We start from the raw sequence: 24,279 nt of genomic DNA on the forward strand, positions 1-24,279 counted from the left end.
AAAAAAAAAAAAAAAAAAAAAAAAAAAAAAAAAGCTTAAGATGGTAAATTTTATGTATATTTTACCACAATAAAATACTTATTTCAGAAAAGAAGACTCTGATACCAGAAGGGTTTTTCCCACTCAACACTCTATCCCAAATTTCTGACCCCATTGTTTTTGTGCTTCACTGTCCATTTTAATTTATTTTGGGACTTATTCACCACTAAGTTACTAACTCGTTGTAAACGATAATGCATCTATGAAAAAAATGATTATATGTTAAGGAATAACACTTACTGATAATTAAGTGTTTTCTTCTTTGCTTTCCTCAAATGGAATAAATAAATATTTTAGACATAATCAAGTTTGTTTTCTCTGCTCGGACCAAACAGACAGAGATGTTGAAGCGATATAGGTCTTTAAAATGCTGCAAATGAGTCTTGACATCTCTGAATTGTTATGCATCCAGGGTACATAGGCTAGAAATCCAGGCTATCTCCTTTAATCAGGAAAACCATTTTTGTGATACTTGATTTTTGCATCCTGTGGGGTTAGGAAAAGGACCAGCAGGGAGAACATCAGAGTCAGAATTGGAAATGATGCCCTGAGTCTTGCTCCGACCTTCCCTCTGTAACAGTCTGCATTTTAATTCCTGGCTCCTTGCTGAGTAGCCCTTCTTCCTATCTCAGAGTGGGAGACTAGGGCGCAGTGGACCAGGAAGGAGTTGGGTTGCAGCAGGAAAGCAGCTTCCATGGCAGGAGACTTGGCTATGGCCTGCCATGGTGACTTGACTTACCCTGGTGTGTATTCTGGGATTAAGTGTGTGTGCCTAGCTGCAAGATGGCTTTCAACCAGACTGTCCTCTGGCTCGTGGAGCAGTGCCCTTCACTGGTGGCACTGACTTCATTTTCTTTCCCCATAGCCAGCATGGGTTTTGTACTCTCTCCTGTCTTCCGTCCAGAGCAGCACGATTGGCCGAGTCAGCAGGCCTGGTGGGAGGAGGTCGCGTGTGGCCCTCCTGTGTGGGGTGTGGGTGCAGCCAACCTAGAACCTTGCTGTATTCGTCTTCTGTGGCTGCCATAACAAATTACCACAAACTTGGTGGCTTAAAACAATAGAAATTTCTTGCCTCACAGTTCTGGAAGCCAGCGCTGCCCTCCCTCCAGAGGTTCTGGGGGACAGTCATTCCTTGCTCTGGAAGACCAGCTTCTCGTGGCTCCAGGAGTCCCTGGTTTGTGGCTGTACTATTCTCTGCCGACCTCTGTCTTTACATGGCTTTCTTCTCTGTCATTCTCTGTGTCCCAAATATCCCGTTTCGCTCTCTTTTCTTTTCTTTCCTTTTGTTTTTTTTTTTATTTTTTTATTTTTTGAGACGAAGTCTTGTTCCGTAGCCAGGCTGGAGTACAGAGGCACGATCTTGGCTCACTGCAATCTCTGCCTCCCCAGTTCAAATGATTCTCCTTCCTCAGCCTCCCGAGTAGCTGGGACTACAGGCATGCGCCACCATACCCGGCTAATTTTTGTATTTTTAGTAGAGACAGGGTTTCACCATGTTGGCCAGGATGGTCTCGATCCCTTGACGTCATGATTCGCCCACCTCAGCCTCCCAAAACGCTGGGATTACAGGCGTGAGCCACTGTGCCGGCCCCCTGTTTCTCTTTTAAGGACACCTGTCATTGGATTTAGGGCCCACCCTAAATCTAGGATAATCTCTTCTCAAGATTCTTAATTAAATTACATTTGCAAAAGCTCTTTTTCCAAATAAGGTCACATTCATAAATTCCAGGGATTAGGATGTGGATATATGTTTGGAGGGCCACTATTAGACCTGCTACACTTGTCCTAATTAGCAGTGACGTCTCCTAAAAACTGATCTATCCTGGCTTGTTTTATTTGCAGAGTGCCTGGGCGTGGGGGCCGGGGCGGAGGGTGACCTTCAAAGACAGATGAGACCCAGAGTGTGCCGCAGGCTGGAAGCGAGGAGTGGGAGGGAGGGGCTCTCCCTGCTTGGGATTCCCTGACTCGTGCCTCTTGGTGAATTGTGCAGGCAGAGGGCCATTGCCTTGTTGATCTCCATGTCCTTCACAATGCCTAGCACAGGTGGCAGCTGGTAAATGCAGAAGGAAGAGCGGAATCAGTCTTGAGGCAAAGCAGTGACTCAAGTGGATTAGCAAGATGCTCAGACCCTGGAGGAGCAGAAATGGCTCATTCAGTCATTCACTCAGCACTTAGTGCATGTTAGGGGCCTGTTCCGTCCTGAGGACTCTTAGAGAGCAAGACCCCGGCATCATCCTCATGCAGGGTGCTCTGGCTTGAAGTCACGCTAGCCAATTTCTGCGGCCCCCCCGCAGTGCCGCCCCTCCCTCCCTGTGGAATTTCGGAAGGGTGATGGCTCTTAATCCATTCTCTTGGGGACAGTTAGGATCTGGGCCCTAGGAGGGTAAGGGAGAGGGAGAGAAAGGGATTAACCAAAAAGATGAATCCCCTGACTGTGTGCTTCAGGGGTCTGTGACTGGCTGGGAGTTTTAACCTGATGTGTTGTTTGTTTGTTTTGTTTTGTGTTTTGCGACCGAGTTTCTCTCTCGTTGCCCAGGCTGGATGGCAATGACGCAATCTCGGCTCACTGCAAGCCCCGCCTTCCAGGTTCGAGCAATTCTCCTGCCTCAGCCTCCCAAGTAACTGCAATTACAGGCATGCACCATCGTGGGGCTAATTTTGTATTTTTGATAGAGATGGGGTTTCTCCATGTTGGTCAGGCTGGTCTTGAACTCCTCACCTCAGGTGATCCGCCCACCTCAGCCTCCCAAAGTGCTGGGATTACAGGCGTGAACCACCGCGCCCATTTAACCTGATGTTTTTAAGGCTCCTCCCAACCCGGAACTCTTGAGACATACCCCAGTAGGGTGAGCTGAATGCCCTCAGGAAACTGCAAGTGCTTAAAGGAGTGCCCGAAGAGAAGTGGTGTGGGGCGACAGTGTCACTGTGGGTCTTCTCCAGCTCTGCAGCAATCAGTGGGACCAAGGGCCAAGGAGGAGGAGACACCCAAAGAGGGGGAATAGGATAGTGTTCCCAGTAGCTTTCTCTCGAAGGACCCGGGTTAGCAGACATGGGGCCGCATAAACCTGGTGGAAGGTTTTTTTTGGACCACATTTCAAACAATATAACACGTCGGATGCCTGCTTCAGGCCTCTGAGGTAGCTGAGAACCTGGCTCTTACAGGTGACACTGGGAGAAACTTGCCATCTTTGAGCCCCTCCAGCAGATGCTTCTGTCTACTCTTTGGTATGTCTGCTGCTGCCTTAGGTGTCTACAGCGGGCTGGACTGGGTATGCTGGAGCATTGGCCCAGTGTTTGATGCGTGGTGGTAGCGAATGACATACCAAAGATCACGATTGCTGTGTGTGGTGGTCCTGGCCCTCTGTTTTACTGTAAATGGTTTGAGAGCACAGAGTGGCCTTTTTTATTCTCTTACCAAAGAATCTGCTAGTCCCTGCAGGAGCTATGCTATAGGAGCGCCACACATCCGCTCCCTGTGCCCTGGTGTTCCTTAGAAGATGGTGGTGAGGCCAGGCGCGGTGGCTCACGCCTGTAATCCCAGCACTTTGGGGGGCCGAGGCGGCAGATCACAAGGTCAAGAGAATGAGACCATCCTGGCCAAAATGGTGAAACCCCGTCTCTACTAAAAATACAAAAAAATTAGCTGGGCGTGGTGGCACGTGCCTGTAGTCCCAGCTACTGGGGAGGCTGAGGCAGGAGAATTGCTTGAACCCGGAAGGCGGAGGTTGCAGTGAGTCGAGGTTGTGCCACTGCTCTCCAACCTGGAGCCTGGTGACTGAGTGAGACTCTGTCTCAAAAAAAAAAAAAAAAAAAGATGGTGGTGGTAGAGTCGGATGCATGAGAGTCAGAGGGACCTGAGAAATTCCCTCTCTATCTTGTGTTGCAGGGACCCAAATTAGACACAGCTTGAAAAGGAAGCCCCTGTATTTTACTCACTGACTGGAAACACGGTGATCATAAAAAAGTGGTGCTAGAACAGCTGTTCAGGTCTTGTCTTCTTGCTTGGTGTGTCTGGCTTAGTGTTCAGCCAGGTTCAGGCCTTTGGGGAGAAGAGTGTCTTAGTTGGCGCTGCTATAATGAGGTACTGAGGTCTATGAAAAACAGTTTCTTTCTCACAGTTCTGGAGGCTGGAAGTCTAAGAGCGGAGTCCCAGCGTGGTCCGTTCTGGGAGGGCCTTGCCTCCTGTGTACAAACAGCCACCTTCCTGTTGCATCCTCGCATGGTAGAGAGAAAAAACAAGCTCTCTGTCATTCTTTAAGGGCACTAATTTCATTTATGAGGGCCCCATCCTCACAACCTCATCACCTCCCAGCTCTGCGGCGATCAGTGGGACCAAGGGCCAAGGAGAAGACTTGAACTTCTAATACCATCACTTTTGGAGTTTGGATTTCAACGGGAATCTGAGAGGACGGGGGTGGGCACAAACATTCAGATGGCAGCAGACAGCCTTGTGAATCCCGGTTTGGGTTGTGACAGGAGGTGTGAGACCCAGGGTATTTGCAGGCACAAAAGCTGAGGCTCAGAGATCAGAAGGGACCCCTCCAGATTAAACATAAAGTAGAGGCACAGTGAGAACTGGAAGCCAGGCAGGCCTCAGTCTCCCCATCAGTGCGTCTGCCCCCACTGCCTCACCATGTTAGTGCTACCACGTGGCAGCTGTATCCCATCCGAGGTGGGTGCCACCCTGCTTGGGGCCATGTGGTAAAGCAGCACTTACCGACTGGGGTCGCAGATGAGGCCACATGCTGGAAACGCTGTCGGGGACGGAAAGAGAAGAAAGAAAGGGGCAGGAGGGTAGGGAGAGGAACTGAGGATACTGAGCAGCAGTCGCCTGCCAAAATTCTTCAGTGCCGCTTGTCTAGCAAAGCTGGTCTCCAGCCGAGTAAATACAGTGGATAGCTGACGGGCTGACAGCAGGCATCAAACAGTCTTAAACTGCCCCAAATCCACAGCGCTTTTGAAGCAGCAGTAGAAAAAGGATGCCTGCCCAGAACAGAGGCCCGAAACTTTTAATCGTTTCTTCCAGGCCTCAGGATGTCCTGATGAGGTATTAGAGGAAGTAATTCAGGAAGAAAAGGACAAATAACCGCCTCCGTCTGGAGGCCGACCCGAGGGCTGGCCGGGGTTGCTCGCGGAAAGGGCAAGCGTGGCCCCGCAGTGATCCATGATGCTCTCCTTAGCCCACCCGTCTACTGTGGTGCACGGAGCCTCTGGGCCCTGACCCTTGTAAATAACAGACAAGTAAATTTCTTGTTTGCTTCGGGGCACATGTAAACCACACAGTGCCCGCTGCATGTGGGTGAAATCATTAACTTTTCCTCGCTGTCGGAAGGGTGCTGGGTACAAATTAGAAATCGTTGCCTCTAACCTCAAGGCCGTCCCTAGGATCCGCCCACCTACACCCCCGCACCCGACCAGGAGGCGAGACCACAGGGCTTCAGAGAAACGTGTGGGCCTGCCAGAACTGAACTCACCCCGCCTCTCTTTGTTTTTTCTTCTCTCTTTTCGTTTAGGGTTTGGCTTTGTCACTTTTGAGAATGAAGATGTTGTGGAGAAAGTCTGTGAGATTCATTTCCATGAAATCAATAATAAAATGGTAAGTGTGTAGGGGCTGTGCTGAAATGGAAAGCCCGCTTCTTCTAGGTATACACCCTGCCTTGCAAACTGCTTCAGCCCATCATCAGGCTGGAGTGGGGTGGGGGGGGGGGAAGGGGCGAGATGCTCGGAGTCCAGGCCTGTGAACAGTAGCAGTTGTTTCAGACTGGGGTGGACAAACTCTAGAAAGGGCCAAGTCATGAATCTTTTAATCTTTGCAACCCATACAACTGACTGCAACTACCCAGTTCTGCTGAGTAGCATCCACAGGCAATGCATACATGAAGGAGTGGGGCTGTTTCAATAAAGCTTTGATTATGGACACCAAAATATGCACTTTATGTAATTTTCACAGATCACAAAATATTAATTTTTTAACCACTTAAAATGTAAAAACCAGGCCAGTCATCGTGGCTCACACCTGTAATCTCAGCTCTTTAGAAGGCCAAGACAGGAAGATCTCTCGAGGCCAGGAGTTCGAGACCAGCCTGGGCAACATAGCCATACCTCATCTCTTTCAAAAAAAAAAAAAACAAAAATTAGCTGGGCGCAGTGCAACTGCAGCCCCACCTACTCGGGAGGCTAAGGTGGGAGGATCACCTGACCTCAGGAGTTTGAGGCTGCAATAAGCCATGATCACACCACTGCACTTCAGCCTGGACAACAAAGCAAAACCCTGTCTCAAAAAAATAAAATGTAAAAACCATTCTTAACTCTTGGACTTTACAAAAACAGGCAGAGGGGCTGAATTTCTTTCTTTCTTTTTTTTTTTTTTTTTTTTTTTTTTTGAGACAGAGTCTCGCTTTGTCGCCAGGCTGGAGTGCAGTGGCACGATCTCGGCTCACTGCAACCTCTGCCTCCCAGGTTCACGCAATTCTTCGGGTGACACCTGGCTTTGGATATGCTTTTGCTATACAGCTTTTGAGGAGTATATCCTAGATAGGAAGTTTACTGCACCAAACTATTTTTCTCTTTGGGTCCTGCTGGAAAATTAACATTCCCTCCCTTGCCATCAGTTAATTTCTGCCCTCATGATCAGCTGCTTCCTTCTGTTTCTTTGGCTCTTTAAAGTTCCTTTTTCTGCCACAGCAGCCTCAAGAGGAAGGGAGGTTGGATTATTTTAAGTCTGGGAAGCCAGGTAGGCCTCCCAGATAAATGGCCACCAGAGGGCGCCATACCATGCATAGCTTGTGCGCCCTCAAAGTCTCAAATTCCTTTCTTCAGATTGAGTAGGGGGGTGAGAATTCCCTTCTTTGTTGGTTCCAGAAAAATAGAAGCTCAGCAGGTGTTTCTGGAACTATCAGCAGGTCCTCTGGAGCAACAACATTTTGGTTGGCCACGAGTACCTCCAGCCTCAAGAGAAAAGGGAGGGCAAATTTGTGTTTCAATTGCAGCTGTAACTTTAATATTTTCTTCCTTTTGTCGAAACATTTCTCGCTTCTGAAACATGCATTCAGACATGCGTTGTATATTGGTCTGATATGTGTTCACCAGCTTTAAATTCAATAATAGAGCTTTTAGTGTGGATAAGATCAAAGCAATCTGCTTAGCATGTGGTGCTACAGGCCTGATTCAATATTTGGCTTACTAATTTTTTCCCAGGGCACTAAAATAATATTGTTCATATTGTTCCTTGCCATCATATGCATCTAAAATGAAAATATTCTTTTTTTGCATACTGTATGTTGGAGGCATCAGCTCAGACATTAAAATGGTAGGGGGGAGATAAATGTGGAGGAATAACACAGGTTCCCTCATAAGCTTTCTCTGCTCCCCAAATGTCAGCACAAGTTTACAGTTGGTACTTTTCTCTTGTAGGTTACTACTTGTCTTTTTTTTTTTTTTTAATTGAGGCGGAGTCTTGCTCTGTCGCCCTGGCTGGAGCGCAATGGTGCAATCTTGGCTCACTGCAACTTCTGCCTCCTGAGCTCAAGCGATTCTCCTGCCTCAGCCTCCCGAGTAGCTGGGATTACAGGTGTGCACCACCATGCCCAGCTAATTTTTGTATTTTTAGTAGAGATGGGGTTTTGCCATGTTGGCCAGGCTGGTCTCGAACTCCTGACCTCAAGCGATCCACCCACCTTGGCCTCCCAAACTTCTGGGATTACAGGCATGAGCCACTGTACCTGACTACTACTTGCTGTTTCTGAAATAAGAGAGACAGAGGACGTAAATGAAACCTGCATCCAGTGCCCGGATGCCTTGTTTATCCTAGCCAGAGCATGCCATTGACAGACTCCACTAAGGCTGCTGGGCAGTGGAGAACAGAAGAGGCAGCAGAGAGTACTGGCAGGTGCCATTCCTGTCCTGCCAAGACTAAAGGGTTCACCAGGAAAGGCCAGATATGGACCGGCAAGACACTGTTCCGTGTGTCACCTTGAATGAATATGTATAGCTCTTTACTGTTGACAGGCTTTGAAATGAACCTGAGACACAGATGGGGAAAGGCTTGATCCTGGGAAACTTGAGGCCCAGGGGATTGGCCCCAGGCTACCCAGAGAGTGAAGGAGCATAGGACTTGAGCTTACTGGTGCCAAATGAACTGTATAGACACCTATTGTAGCTTGTGGGTGGGAGGGTGAATCCCCAGATGACTTAGGCAGCAATCAGGAAGTAGAGCTTCTGCCCCAGAAATAGCAGCCATGGTCTGGCTTGAAGCCAATTTCACAGGTATTGCCTTCTCTTCCACCCAGGTGGAGGTTGACTATGTCAGGTGCACATGACCGGGTTTTTGGTGTAAGGGTTTGTAGGTGCCTCTGAATCTGGGGCTAGTCATGGCTCTTCAAGAGAATGAGCAAAGATGGAAGTAGACAAAGAAGAGGAAGAAGTGGGGGGCAGAGTGGTTAGGATCACAGGCTTTGGAGGTGTTGGTCCACGTTCCCAGCACAGCCCCAGTGTCGAGCTCCAAAGTGGGGAGTTTAGAGGCTCTGGAAGAGGGCTTTGCAGTAGAACACTGAGTCTCACTAAGCTCCAGTAAGACAGGGCTGGGGATACTGCCTCATTGGGTTGTTAGAGACTGGGTGATGTACCATGAGCAAAGGTCCCAGCACAGTGTCTGCACAGGGTGCAAGCATGATCCATGTTAGCTCTTGCCATTATCCTTGCCATCATCCACGTGCTGTCATTGAGAGATATTTCTCAAGGCAGTTCCCCTCCTCTGAAGGAGGGTGGAATTTAAAGGGTGTTGGTAGAGAAGCCTGGCTCCTGAATTGTTTTGGATTTTGTGATACTGGTTTCTACTTCTCAGGCCTAAAGAAAAGGAAATGAGTTTAAACTGGGGTATGGACAGAATTCAAATGAGAGATCTGGAAAAACGGAAAACTCAGAGACTGCCAAGCAGGAACACGGCTGATTGTTAGAACGTGCATAGGAGTGTTTCATAAACAGGACTGTGCTGTGAAACCACAGACCCATCTCCTCCAACCCTCACAGTCTTTCTGGGCATCTGGCAGGAAGTGGCAGACAGCTGCACCCCCTGGTACATACTGGAGCTATGAGTTTTTCCTATTCACAGATAGGAAACGTCTTACTGCAGATTATTCACAGACATAGGTCTGTGATTGAATCCAGGTCTTCCGATTCAATCGCATATGCCTGGCACTAAGTAGACCCTGTGTAAATAATTGTGGACAAAATAAAGGATTCACGGAAGGACCATGTGTTTGTGAGGTCCATTATAGTTCCCAAAGCCATTTCCCATCTAACTGGGTTGGGGAGTCTCTTCCTGGGCATTTTTTAAATGGAGGTCCTTTTCTACCATGCAGAAGGACCAGGAGCAGGGATGAGTCCTTCTACCTACAGGGGACCAGGATGGCTGTCTTTGGGAAGTGGAGATCACAGGAACCCTTCCCTTCATTCCCCATGTAGACCCTGGCTGAAGGAGGTCATCTCTGGGTGGGGGTGGGTGGCAGGAGGATGCTCAGAAAGACCCCACATGACACCCTTGCACATACAAGGATCCCACAAATAGCTGACATTTGGCGGTACAAACTGCATACTCTGCTAAACACTTTATGCATCAAGCATCTGATTTCATTTGATTTTCACTTACTCTTTAATCATTCTTCCCATTTACAGATTGGCAAGGCGAGGCAGAGAGAGGTTAAGCAGTTTGCCCAAGGTCACATGGTCAGCAAATGGCAGCCCCAGAATTCAAGCCCAGAAAGCGAGACTCCAAAGCTCACATTTGTACCCTTCAGGCTGTGCATCCTCTTCAGGCCGAAAGGGACTTTCAAGGTTATCTAGCTGGGCCACAGGCCCTCTTCCACTGACCACCCTTTCGCAGTCAGCTATGTTGTGACCCATGTGGCTCCATGTTCTCCTAGGAGAAAAGCAGCGGAGACAGGCCAGGTTCCCAGCTAGGGAGAAGGACCACGCTTTGGTTTTAGAGGTCCCAGTCTCCATGCCTCTTCCTCCACTCCACAGACACAGATAAGTGACGAGCATGGGCCAGGAGCTGACTGCCACCCAAGCTCAGGGCCAAACATACAAGCCCTCCAAGCCAGAGAGAAATGCAGATGTGGCTCTTTATCAATATACGCGCACAGATACATGCACAGAGCCGCCTCGTGACCCTCCAGAGAGGGGCTCCTCCCTGGCTACTCCGTGTGCCTCAGTGCGGGTGCAGCTAATAATGCCTCCCGTGGCGTCTCCCTGATTGAAGCAGCCCCTGAGCCAGCAGGGACACTTGCTTGATGAGTCGCCAGAGCCCAGCCTTCAAGCGGCCTCCTGATGAGCCGGGCAGCAGCAGGAAGGGAGGTGTGAATTGACAGGAGCCACCTCCAGGCATCCGCAGAGGCCTAGTGCAGCCTCCAGCTTGAAAGGATGTTGGGGAGGCATCACCACCCTCGCTGGGTGGGAGCTTGGGTCCAGTCTGAAAGGTGCCTGGGACGAGGGCATCTCGGGTAGAGCCTTTCCTCCCACCTGATTCAACAGGAAGGAATCCGCGCTTATAGGCGCTGGGACCATGCTTTACGTGTGCGCTGTCTCCTTTTGTCTTCACAATATCCTGAGCAGAGGTCCTCATCTTATTTTGCAGAGGGTGAGTTCACTACAGCTCAGCAGCAGTGGATCTTCCATGGTGGGACAGTTCTAAGGGGCAGAGCTGGGATTTGAATCTGTGTCGTTCTGGCTCCAAGCTCTCTGTTCTCATTATACCTTGCTACCCATTTAGGCAAACCTAATATTTGAAAAATATGGATTTATACAGTGGGTGAATATCAAAGAGTTTTTATTTGCTTCATGCAATACTACTGCAGGATTACTTTAAATCAGGCTTGTCCAGCCCGCAAGCCATGGACCATATGCAGCCCAGGATGGCTTTGAATGCAGCCCAAGGCAAATTCATAAACTTTCTTAGAACATTATGAGATTTTTTTTAAGCCCATCAGCTGTCTTTAGGGTTAGTGTATTTTATGTACAGCTGAAGACAGTTCTTTCGATGTGGCCCTTGGACATCCCCCTGCTTTTCTTTATTTGGAGACAGGGTCTTGTTCTGTCACCCAGGCTGGAGAGCGGGGGGCATGATCTTGGCTCACCGCAACCTCCTTCAAGCGATTCTCGTGCCTCAGCCTCCCAGGTAGCTGGGATTACAGGTGTGCACCATCACGGCCAGCTACCAGCTAAATTTTTTTTGTATTTTTAGTAGAGACAGGATTTCACCATGCTGGCCAGGTGGTCTAGAGCTCCTGGCCTCAAGCGATCCGCCTGCCTCTGCCTCCCAAAGTACTGGGATTACAGGTGTGAGCCCCCAGCCACACCCCTGCTTTAAATAGTCCTTTTTCTTACTCCTTTAAGGTAACGGGATTTATAAAAATTTGCTGGGTAACTCATGGATACAGCTACTTTGGTTGTCCCTTGTCTTGGAATGAGAGGTCTGGATGCTGGTAGTCAACGTGTGGTCCAGCAGCCTTGGCAGCTCCTAGGAACTGGTTAGGAATGCAGAGTCCCAGGTCCCACCCTAGATCTACCGAGTCAGAATCTGCATGCTGACAAATCCCCAGTGATTGGTGTGCACATTAAAGTCTGAGAGGCACCAGGCAAGGGCCACCGCTAATGACAGATAATGTGGGCATTGTGGGTTATAAATTGCCTAGCCATCATCAGAAGGAAGGGACTTGGGAATGAAGGGAGTATGGAGCCAGGCCACATGGGGCCAAGCCGGGCCTGGCGCCTGGGCCCCTAGTCTGGTGCTGTTGGCTCCACTCCATACTCCCTCTGTGGTCAAATAGACCAGATTTCTGAAGATCTCCCAGAGGAAGCTCTCAGTGCCGGGGACTGCCACTCCCCTCTGAGTGCAGGCCCTGGAGAGTTGCTTGCGGAAGACACGTGAGGCATGCACCTGTTGGAAAGGGCTCCATTCTCCTAAGTGAGGTGCACGTGTCATTGTCCCCAAGCTGGGACCTGCTGGGTCACTTAGAGGCACCGAGAGAGCTTTGGAAACGGAGTCTGAATCCCAGGTCCACTGCTGGTGATTCTGTGACCACAGGCGAGTGCCCTACCTGTCAGCACCGGTTTCCTCCTTGGGAAATCGGAAGGTTGAGGATGGCTGCCTTTTGCAGCTCATATAAAGCCCTGATTTGATAGCTTGCCGTGGGAGGCCTCGGCCTCTTCTGTTGGAGGGTATGTGATTAGGTAGCCTTGAAGGAACCAGCCCTTGGTAACTTCAAGTTTCCCCCATTGGGCCTAAGCCAGGGGCCAGCAAATTTTCTGTAAAGGGCCAGAGAGTCTCTGTCACATCAACTCAGCCCTGCCGTTGCAGCTCAAACAGTCCAGGCAATATGCAAATGAAGGGGCGTGGCTGCGTTCAAATACAGCTTATTTACAAAAACTCATGGCAGCTGGGTTTGGCCTGCTGGCCACAGCTTGTTGACTCCTGGACTGAACTAATCTAGCCCAGAGCAGACCCAGTCAGGGTGCTCCTTGTCTATAGGGGTACAACGAAAGGCATTTAGCCAAATGGTCAGCCAGTTTCACTATTGAGCACACATTATTAGGGGCAGAGTAGAAAGGGGGTGCCCCAAACAGGCACAGGGTTTAGGGACAGCAGCCTGTGGAGAGTATCAGTGCTTTCATTCTTATGGGAAGCCCCCAGGTGGGGAGTGACACAATGGTCAGAGCAGTGTGCTGTCAACCAGGAAGGCCTTCCTGGTAGAAGGTGCCTCAAGTCCTCAGTCCCCAGAAACTTCCCACTTCCTAGCTTTGTGGCCCTGGGCAAATTACTTCCATGTTTTGGCTCTGTGGCCCTCCTTTCTGTAAAATAGGTTGTGGTAATGCCTACCTGGGAGAGTGCTGTGACTTAAGACTTGTAAGGGATTTGGAACAGAGCCAGGCCATAGCATGCTCTATCGGAGTGACAGATCTTTTCACCACTGTCGTCATCGCCATCATTCTTAGAATTATTTCACTGAGCAAATATGGAGTGAGCAGGTAAGGAGGTCCTCAGCAGATTTTAAGGCAATGAAATGCAAGTGTGCAGGACCTGGCCAGGACTGGGTCCTGAGTGTACGGGACAGGGATGGAGATTCTGAAGTGAGCACTCTCAGTGCTTCTGGGGACAGTCCTAGGAAAGGGGGTGGTGCACCTCCCAAAGCAGGAGGAGCCCAGAGATGTGATTTTCTAGGTCCTGGAAAAGCTGAGTACCCTTCACCTGACTCATCCTTTAGCAAGGTTCCAAAAAAGTCCACTTCTAAGAGCAAAGCCTAGTGAGGTCTCAGGCCTGCTACCCTTCAGCCCAAGGCATACCTGGAGGATGGACTCAGAACAGGGGATTCTGGAGAGGGAAGGGCAGGAGGATAAGAAGGGAGGAGAGTCCTGAGCTGTCCTCTTGGTCTCGGGCTGCAGTGCTATGACCAGCCCATCCATGGAGGCCAGCCCCAGGCTAGGGTTGGCTTCTGGACCCTGCCACCTGGCAGGGGGCCCAGTGATTGGGCTCACCGCCCCCCTCCCCGCCCCAGCTGCTCCTCCTCAGCCCTGAAGACAGCTCAGTTGGGAACTAGCCCAAAAGTGGTGGGTGTATTTGTGTGTGGGGAAGGGGGGCGGGGACTGTGGGTGGAATTAACTAGGCTTCTGTATTCACGATCCTATTTGTAGCATCATTCTCACTCGTAAGCTAATTTTAGCCATCCATTCTGCTTCTGTTGCCATTTATAAAATGAGAATGTCAAATGCAATATTAAACAAGCGGGATGAAGGCAAAAAAGGAAATGCCAGAGAGGCATTTAATAAATGAATCTGGTGTTTACGTGGGAGAGGGAGAGATCCTGCCCCCCACGCAGCACACACGCAAGCGCATGCACATGCTGTTTGTGTACAGGCTGTGTTAATGAGAGCAGAGTGATTAGTGTGTTGGGGGCGGCCGGATGGTTTGGTGGTAAATGTTTGTTGCTCTTTAGGCAGAAGTAATTTGGCCTGCAGGGAGTGGCCTCCCAGTTGCCTGAGTGGTTCACTTGCCCTTCATCTGTCCTCTGACGATGCCAGTGTAGGCAGGGCCAGGGAGGGCAGTGGTCTGTCCCCTCAGTGTCTCGGCACCCAGCGCCTCTGGGCTTTTCTGAACATGCTGCTGCCGTTGTTCCCCTAAACCACCCCCAGGGCGCAGGGTCATGAGAGGGGAGCATGGAGACCATTAGAAGGGGCTGTTCCCCCTTCTCTTCTGCCTCTTCCCCGAGCAGAAAAGGCAGGGCATGAACAGTCTGCGCCCTTGTGCAGCTGCAGAGACCAAGCCCAGAGCAGCGTGTCTCTTGCCTGGACTCTTGCCAATTTCTCTGCTAGTTTCACTATAGTTTCCCCAGGGCCTGGGAGTTCTGTCCCTGGTTCTTCCTTTGCCCTCCTCTTTCGGCTGCTCTGCCGAGAAAAGCAGGCTCAAGCCGTACCTTTTATTTTATTTTCTCCTTTTAAATGAATGAAGTTAGGCCCTGTACAGGGACTGTGGCCCAGCCAACCGTGCCCTGGGGTAAGCACTCCCCCAGCCTTGGGGCGGAACCTGAGCACCTGCTGGAGGCTGAGCTTTCTTTCCACTTTGAAATGCCCTTGCAGCTTCCCAGAAGTGAAAAGGAGGACAGCTGCTGCTGCCACCATCAGCTTTTTCCCCAAATAGTGTGGCCTGGGAAGCTCACTTTGCACATCCTGCTGATGAAAGCAGGGAGATGGGACCTACCTGGCCGGCAGGTGCAGGGAGGGCTAGGGAGAAAGGCAGTGACTGTGTGCTAAGAGTCTGCTGTGCTGGGGAGGCTGCTGCTCTCTCTCTGCCTTTTCACTCCCCAGTCTGGGATTTAAGTGAACACAGATGTGAACTGACTTCATCACCTTCAAAGGCACTCACCTAGGCTCCATGTGGAGAGGGCAAGGTGTGACTCAGCCAACTTTATCCAGTGCAAGCACTTTATAGGATTAGCTCCGAGAGCCCTATGGAGTAGGCACTTCTGTCACTGTTTTAGAGATGAGAAAATTGAGGTGCAAAGAAGTTAGTCAGCTGGCCTCAGCTCAGAGAGCCAGCAAGTGGATCGGAGATTTAAAGCCCAAAGCCTTAGCCCTAGGCTAGACTGCTGTATAACAGACTAGGCCCGCACTCTCAGATCTGGGTGGGGTGGGGGGGGCTGCAGTTATTGAGGTGCATCTCAGGTGATACTGGGGACCAGCTCCTCTCTACTCATTGCCCAGATTCTGAGGACCTCTGAGGGAAGCGCCATATCTCAGCCACATTCATTTCCATGTCCACACCCAGCCCCTGCTTGGTAAATAGTAGGTGATTCATGTTTATCTTTGGTTTATGACCTATTTCACTTTACCATCACTGATTGTAATAAAACACTAAGCAGAGGAAACAGTGGGTGAAATTAATTCTGGAAGTGATGAGGAGATCAATTGTGGAAGCTAGAATCGGGAATGGCTTTGTGAACTAGACCCAAATAGGCCTTGAGGGTTGGGTGGAGGGCGTGGGGAAGGGCTGTGCCATGAGAGCTGGCAGCCAGAGACCCAGAGGAGGGGGCAGGGGTTTTGAAGCTGGGGGTCCACGATGGAATTCTGGCTGTGCTTTGCAACCATCCATGGGAAGTCATTCCTCAGAGCCTCCGTGTTCTTTTCTGCTGTAACTATGAGCCTGGTAAGGCCATCACACGGTGGAAATAAGGCTCTATCCAGTGAGAGAGTTGACAACCGTGGACATTCTCTGAGGACTTCGGTGTGCCAGGCGCTTTGCTTTATATCATGCCTTTCTATGTATATGTTATGTAATATATGAACATTACACACGCATGAGGATGGATAGCACTCAGTACAGTGCGTGCCTTTCTCCCCAGAGTAGCCCTGCTCAGTCAAGATTATAAATCCAATAGGTGTCTTAATGCCTTTTGCAAACAGATCTGGGCCATTTATAACACGCATGTGCCCTTGAAGGTAGACATTCCTGCTTCCTGCCTTCCCCACCGAAGCTGTCAGCTCCATTTCCATTTGCACAGTAGCCCCTTCCTCTGTAGACTGCATGTGCGGGTCCCACATCCACGAGGACCTTTTTGCAATAGAACAAGAAAAGTTATGTACAAGTACGTCCCCTGGTGCTTGACCACACGCTGGTCCCTGTCCACAGGGACGGTGCCTGATGATGATGTCTGGGGAAGGGAGGGGGAGGGCCTCTTCCACTCACTTTGCAGTATCCCCAGTGACCAGCTGGGAAGCCTCTGTGTTAGGCCATTCTTGCGTTGCTATAAAGAAATACCTGAGACTGGATCATTTATTTTAAAAAGAGGTTTAGTTGGCTTCCTGTTCGGCAGGTTGTACAGGCATGGTGCCAACACCGCTGGGCTTCTGGGGAGGCCTCAGGGAGCTTTTGCTCGTGGCGGAAGGCAGAGTAGGAGCAGGCACGTCACATGGGGAAAGCAGGTGCAAGCAAGAGAGAGTGCGGGCGTGCCACACACTTACAACTCTGAGTAAGAGCTCACTCATCACCAGGCAGATGGCCCAAGCCATTCATAAGGGATCCACCCCCATGATCCAGACACTTCCCACCAGGCCCCGCCTCCAACACTGGGGAGTACATTTCAACATGAGATTTGGGTGGAGACAAATATCCAAGCCATATGACTACCTGAGTTTGCAGAGGGCAAAAGGGCTTGTACCAGGGAGGGAAAAGGACTGCAGAGCGGTTAGGGATCCTTCCCTGCCTGATTCAAGGCCCAGGGCTTCCCAGCGCAGCTGCCAGGATTTCCACGGGTGCAATTGCTGCCTCACCAATTCCCCCCTCCCCCCCACCAAATGGCTTCTTAAGGCCTTGCCGTCACCTGGCCACATACTCAAGCTAGTCAGGAATTCATCCTGCCTCTGACCCTGGGCAAGAAGAGCAACTGGATGGCATTGAAACCCTGGAGCAGATGTTAGAACTGAGTAGAGGTGACCTGGCTGTCTGAAGATCACGCAGGGAGCGATGCTGGCATGCCCATCTCAAGAGGGAGCTGCCCGAGGAGAGCTGAGGAGAGCCGAGGTCCCTGCGTTTCCCTCCCTGGGCCACTCCGCCTCCCCTCGATGGGTTCCACCCTGCCCCACCTTGTTCCATCATGGCCTCTTTCTTCAACTCATTCAATAGCGCTCTCTCAGCAGTGCCAGCTTCCTGAGGCGTCGCTTGGCCCTGCCCTCAGAAGGGCCCCACTGCTGGTCTAATGCTCTGCTCTTTGTTGCTGTCTTGCAAATCCTAGTAATTGTTGGACGAAGGGCCCTTCGTGGTCATTTTGCTGTGGGCCCTGTTTGCTCTGTAGTGGGTCCTGCTCCTGAGGCTGACTCAGGGCCAGGTGCTGTGCAGGCACCCAGTAGGAGAGTTGGACTCTGATCAGGGGCTGGCTTTGTGTTTATCTTCCTTGCTTTGTAAGTTCCTTGAGGGTAGGTCTCCCCAAATCTTGGTTATGAACCTGCAAGAGCCTTACAGAGTGTCCTGCTTTCTGTGGGGTCTCCAGAAAGGCTTGTGATTGGCAGAGGGGGCAAGAGAGCAGTGTCTAGGAAGAAGAAAGGCTGTGGCCACTCAATGGCAGCGGAGCGCTGTGTGTGACATGTGGTCTCTGGAGGTAGGGCTCACCCCCTCCTGCCTCAGTGCAAGATCTGTGTAGCTGTCAGGCTCTAGGCAAGACACTTGACACTTGAGTAGCCTCTCCATTCCTCTTCACCATCTCCCTGGGCAGGGCTCCTGGCCTGAGGGTCAGCGTGGAGCTTCGGAGAAACAGTGTTGGCCTGGAACCCACCAGAACCTGGCTGGGAAAGAGGTCAAGCTGATCAGAGGCAAGACCAGGCCAGGCCTCTGTGTCTGTTAGGAAGCGCCACAGGAGGACAGGTACCCACCCTAGAAGCTGCAGGATGTCCTCCCAAGCCCTCTCCTCCCTCTGTCCCCTCCCCTTTCTGTCATCATTGGGGAATTTTATCCACTGAAATAGGCCTCTCCCTCTGGAGGGCTAAACTGCCTCAGACACGACCTGTTTAGAGTGAGAACTAAAGCTGCAAACACTGGCCTCTTCAGGCCAAATAGGCTTTCCTTGTCCTGGACAGCACATCAAGGCCACAGGTCCAGGGCCTGGATTTCCCCCTGGGCACCAAGGCCACGTGCTGACTGGGTTCTTTTGTACAGAGACCAGGGAAAAACAAAAGCCTTCTCACTTCCCGAAGCTTGGCGTACCCCTCAGATGGGCAGCCATCATCCCCAGAGACAGCAGGGCAGTGAGCTTACCTTGCGAGGGCTTGGGATCTGTTGGGTGGGAATGGCTCCTCATAGCAGCTGCAGGGAAGCCGTTCTTGCAGAAGCTTCAGCATCCCCGGGCTGTCAGCATTCCCTGCTAGGGAAAGGGTGACGCACAGGATCACGGCACCCCCTCTCCTGGCTTGGTCTGTGGCTATAGGCAGGTCAGGATTAACATCCCAGCCCTGCACGCAGATACTAGTCTGCACCTCAGGGAAGGTGTCTGAGTCTGAGCCTCAGTTTCCTGCTCCATAGGATGGATGTAGAGATATAAAGGACCTTATCAGGTCCACTGACAAAGCAAGCATATGGAAGGTAAAGTACTGTATTCACTAAATGTCCTGAGACTGGTAACTGGTCTGTGACTACATAAGAAAATGCCCTCTTCTTTAGGAAATGCATACCATCCTGTATGCAACTTACTCTCAAATGGAAATAAAATTCCTGCATATAGATATAAGGGCTCAGGAGTATGTGCTAATGATAAGGCAGAAGTAACAAAATGTAAAGGATACTGTCCTTGCAACTTTTCTATAAATTTGAAATGATTCCTAAGTAAGGAGTTAGAAACAGCAAACCTTCAAGGCCAGGCGTGGTGGCTCAAGCCTGTAATCCCAGCACTTTGGGAGGCCGAGACGGGTGGGTCACCTGAAGTTGGGAGTTCGAGATCAGCCTGACCAACATGGAGAAACCCCGTCTCTACTAAAAATACAAAAACTTAGCCGGGTGTGGTGGCATGTGCCTATCATTCTAGCTTCTTGGGAGGCTGAAGCAGGAGAATCGCGTGAACACAGGAGGCAGAGGTTGCAGTGAGCTGAGATCACACCATTGCACTCCCACCTGGGCAACAAGAGAAAAACTACATCTAAAAAAAAAAAAAAAGAAAAAAAGAAACAGCAAATCTCCTTGCTGAGTTGCTGTGGATGCTGATGGGAGGAGGCACCCAACCCAGTGGGGAACAAGGACTAGAGTGTTAGTGACTCAGGGACCATGCTGCCCTCAGGCCTTTGTTTAATTCTCTAAAGGATCCTGCTGTTGCCCTAGGCATCCAGGGGTTAAAGAGGGCTCCTAGGTCATTATTTTGAACCCATTACCATGGAGACTATGAGGAAGCCACACCCTCTCTTTTAAAGCCAGTTTGCGGAACAAAGCAGCATATTGGGAGAAAAAACTTTCAAAACAAATTCCATCAACTTTGTTGGGGGTGTTGGCACATCCCTGGTGTTGAGAGTGCTCTTGTGGCATTGCCAGCTCTGCACCTTGAAAACGGAGACCGGGTCTCTCTGGTGTGAGCTGGTAGTCATCAGTGGCCTCTGAGGCTTCTTACAAGGGCTCAGTCAGATGGAGCATCTCACTGTGTCTCTTGCTCTTGAATAGACTGCTCTGGTCTGTTGCTATTTGAAGCAGTAGCAGTAGCAGCTACTGTGGGTAGCCACTGTGGGCAGCCGTGGATGCAGGAGACTCAGGGACAGACTGGGAGGGGCCCTTCCTCAAGGGAAGGTCTTAGGAGGCGGGGCCAAAACGCCTGCAGCAAGAGCCCTGGTCCCATCGGCATCATACTTGTTTTGTTTTAGAGGACCATGGGGAGCCAGGCAGGTCCCTCTGGGGCTGCAGGAAGGGAGCCCTCATGCCCTGCCCCCTGCCCCGTGGTGAGAGCAGCCCTAGGGGCCCACTGCTCCAAGGACCCAGCCATCCAAGAGCCAGAGTGTGAGGAACACCTCCTGCTGCCCTGTCAGCTCCCTGCCCTTCACTGACCTCTTGGTCTCCAAAGATGATCTGCAGAGCCTCCTCCTATGCAGACTTGAGGCTGGCCCAGTGTCACCAGTAGAATGTGTGGGAAGGAACACTGTGAGTCCCCACGCTAGGTTAGAAGAGGCCTTGCAGCTTCCACCTGCATCTCTTGGGATGCTTGTGCTTGGGACACTTCCTCTTGGGACTCAGCCGCCATATTGTGACAAGACCAGGCACCATGGAGAGCCACGGTGGATGCCCCGTCAGCAGACCCGGCCGAACCAGCGTGGCTGCCTGCCATGTGAGCAAGGAACCATCTTGGGCCTCCAGCCTCGTTGAGGCCTCCTCTGGCTTCAGCCCCAGCCACCACAGCCCCATGCGACCACCAGCAAGAGCCCAGCTGAGCCAGTCACTCCACGGAACCCTGAGGAAGGATGACTAAATTGTTGCTCAAAACCATTAAGTTTGGGGACAGTTTGTGGCTCAGCAGTAGATACCTGGAACAGACTGTGTGGCCAGGTAGCCTAAGCACGTGACTAGAACCGAGAAGATGGACCAGTTTCTCCCCTGTTTGGGTGGGTTCTGACTACAACCCGGCTTGTTCAGGCCAAGCTCTCTGGCTTGCACAGGGCCTGGGGGAGGACAGCAGGGGAAGGTGGCTCAGTGAGGGCCAACTCAAGAGGCTTGGGAGGCTGACAAGCGCAGAAGTGGAGAGGGGCAGGTTGATGTGTGAGTACTTGCATTAATCTTAGGAGAATAAGGCAGTCAGAGCCTCTTGTTTTTCAATAGAATGAGAGCTCTCAGAGAGGTAGGGGCTTTTCTTATTTATCTTCGGGTCCCCAAAGCCTAGCACTTGCCTGCCCTGTTGAGTTCCCGCACATCAGAATCATTGAATTAAGTGGCTGAGTCTCAGGAGGTGGGGAGGGCATGGGGGGGAGTTGGACAGGCTTCCTGGTCCTGAGAAGTCTTTCAAGAGGCCTTCAGGGCAGGCTGGCCAGGTTCCCTGCTGTTAACTGTTAACTGCTGCCTTCCCTGTCTTCAGATGCCCAGGACAGGCCGGGGTCCCCCAGAGAGTGTGTATGCCATGGCCCCTGGCCTTGGGGAACACTCACCATTAACCCAGCAGGTGGTTGACACTCAAACAGTCATTGCTGCCCAAAACACCAGCAGCAAAGACAGAGCAGAATTAAACGGAGCTGTCAGCCCTGTTCAGTGAGAGGGAGAGTAGGTGGGTTTGTTTAAAACACTCCCATTACAGTCATTTAACCTTTATGTTCCCCAAATGAAAATTGTATAAACCTGAGATTTCCGTTGATCAGGTTGCCTAGAAACAGGCAGCAGGTTTTCATAAGACAATGCGGTAGATTGTCACCGATAGGGCTATTAGGAAGTGAGCTGGTTAGCGGTATTATTCTCCTTGCTGGTGTTGGCTTTGAGTAATTATCTGTCTGCCTGTGGGAGACACGCCCATCTTCCCAGGCTCAGGGCAGGTTCATGCAAATGAAATTTCTGTCTGCTCCTCTGGAGTTCTTGAAGCCAGATTTCACCTCTGGGCTTAGGAGACAAACCTAAAAGACCCAATTTGGATGAGCTTGTTGTTTTTAATCACCTTCCCCCGCCCACTACTTGCAAATACAATATTCTAATAGCCCTATCAGTGACAGTCTCTTGCATTATCTTATGAAAACTTGCTCCTGGCTGGGCATGGCAGCTCCTGCCTGTATTCTCAGCACTTTGGGAGGCTGAGGTGGGCAGATCACCTGAGGTCAGGAGTTTGAGACCAGCCTGACTAACATGGAGAAACCCCATCTCTACTAAAAATACAAAAAAATTAGCTGGGCATGGTGGCGCATGCCTGCAATCCCAGCTACTCAGGAGGCTGAGGGAGGAGAATCACTTGAACCCGGAAGGCGGAGGTTGCAGTGAGCCAGGATTGCCCCATTGCACTCCAACCTGGGCAACAAAAGCAAAACTCTGTCTCAAAAAAAAAAGAAAAGGAAAGAAAAGAAAACCTGCTCCCTGTTTCTTAGCAGAAAGGTGGGAAAATAAATAGAAAAATGCACAATGAAAATTAAACAACAAAGCCATTCTAAGATACTTTAATATGTCTTTTCAGCATTTTTCCCTATGTGATATACACGCTTGCTTATTTTTCAAAAAGTCAGTGTCCTTTGCTTTTTTCCTTCTTGCAGTTAGAGTGACCAGTCGTCCTGCTTTGCCTGGGACCGGGTGTTTCCCAGTACCAGTGCGTAATTATTATCAACACACTTTTTCATAGCTGTATAGCGTTCAATCAGTGTGGATAAACCAAACTCGGCCAATTCCCTATTCTTCAATATTTCAGGGGTTTCCTTTTATAGAAAAATTCTAATTCCTTTAGGGCAAATTCCTAGATGTAAGATTACTAGGTGTATGTATAAATTTATGGCTTTTGATATAGTGTCAGGTTGCCCTCCAGAAAAATACATGCCAATTTCCACCCCTCTGCACCATACCCTTAGAAACTCCTACATCAAACAATGCTTTCATCACTGTCAATCTGTGGGCAAAAAATACGTTTCATCTTGGGGAATGTGTTCCTCATTAGCCGTCTATGAATTGTCTACTCATGTCTTTTACCCATGTCTGTTTTGGGATGCTCGTCTCTTTTAATCTCTAGAACTCTTTGTATTAAGCATATTAGCCATGAATGTTGAACCATTTTATCCATTTTTAAGGCATTTGTGGTTATTCTTGAAAGAGCAAGAGTAATACCTGTTATCTGGTGTCTTTGAAGAAAGGGGATTTATATCCTAGGCCATTAAAGCATCTGCCTAACCTTGAGCACTAAAATATTTTTGGATTGAAGTGTTTGGGATGAGAGTATCTCCAAAATGGATAACCCATAGAGGTCCCTTTTTCTTTTTCTTTTATTTATTTTTTGAGACAGAGTCTCGCTCTATCACCCAGGCTGGAGTGCAGTGGCATGATCTCAGCTCACTACAACCTCCGCCTCCCATGTTCAAGCCATTATCCTGCCTCAGTTTCCCAAGTAGCTGAGATTACAGGAGCGTGCCACCATGCCTGGCTAATTTTTTTGTATTTTTAGTAGAGATAGAGTTTTGCCATGATGACCAGGCTGCCCTCGAACTCCTGGGCTCAGGCAATCTGCCTGCCTCAGCCTCCCAAAGTGCTGGGATTACAGGCATGAGCTGAGCCACTGCATCCAGCCTAGAGGTCCCTTTTTAAACAATGTTATCTTGCACACGATTTAACTTTTTTCTTGGTATCTCAGGCATACTGTGAACAACTGTAATTTTCTGTGTTACAGTGATACCTCAGCAGCTGTTGAACTATGTAGAGTTTTTGCTCCTGTACCATATGGCCCAGACTGCTCTTTAAATAAGATACCTGATTCTTGCCCTTTCTCCATCACTATCAGGCTGTCAGGCCGTTTCTTTTGACTGTTAAAAGCATCCGTGCCTTCCCCTCCAACATCCCATCTTCCTGAGCAGTGGGATTGATTACTAACAATGCTTGTTAAATTTCTCCGTAAACAAAAAGCAAGTAAGCGCTAATAAGCACAGACCTAAGGTGCTTTGGTAAAACAGTGAAGGAGCTTCCATGGACCACAGTTTTACTTATTCCCTGAGGTTTGTATTTTGCATAGTTCAGGTTATTAATAAGTGACCTCTGAGTATACAAGCAGATTAGCCTGAAGAAATTTTAGAGTCAGAAGGGAAACAGAAAGGGGAGATTAGCAAGCACTTGAAAATGTAGCTGGAAAATGAGAAACTAGTAATCCAGATGAACAGAATCAGTATTTAATCTTATTACTTCCCTCAGGAGTGTGGTGGTGGTATAGGTTTTGCGGAAATGTGGCATTGCTGACCTAGAAATTCTAAAGATCTGGTTTGTAGACCTGCACCTGTTGGGAAGGGCATTCATTCAGCATGTTACACAGAATTTTTTTTTTCTTTTAGACAGGATCTCTCTGTGTCACCTAGGCTGGAGTGCAGTGGTGTGATCATGGCTCACTGCAGCCTTGACCACCCAGGCTCAGGTGATCCCCCTACCTCAGCCTTCCAGGTAGCTGGGACTGTAGGTGTACGCCACCGCACCGCCCAGTTTTTTGTAGTTTTTTAGTAAAGACAGGTTTCACCATGTTCCCCAGGCTGGCCTTGAACTCCTGGGCTCAAGCTGATTCACCTGCCTCCACCTTCCAA

General features: G+C 50.0%; 1 protein-coding gene across 9 annotated transcripts in view; it reads left to right on the forward strand.

Moving 5' to 3' along the window:
* MSI2 (musashi RNA binding protein 2) overlaps positions 1-24,279 on the forward strand; it is a 433,947-nt gene that overhangs the window by 339,417 nt on the left and 70,251 nt on the right. For all 9 annotated transcript variants that reach the window (XR_005201910.1, XR_005201911.1, XM_017538839.2 and 6 more), the window contains exon 8: positions 5,553-5,635. Coding sequence is in view for 7 of the 9 variants with exons in the window: in XM_017538839.2 (XP_017394328.1) it covers positions 5,553-5,635 (83 nt within the window). In the remaining 2 variants the exon portion in view is untranslated. The remainder of the gene's footprint in view (positions 1-5,552; positions 5,636-24,279) is intronic.

Source organism: Cebus imitator, unplaced genomic scaffold (genome assembly GCF_001604975.1).
Source record: "Cebus imitator isolate Cc_AM_T3 unplaced genomic scaffold, Cebus_imitator-1.0 Scaffold115, whole genome shotgun sequence".
Taxonomy (NCBI): Eukaryota; Metazoa; Chordata; class Mammalia; order Primates; family Cebidae; genus Cebus; species Cebus imitator.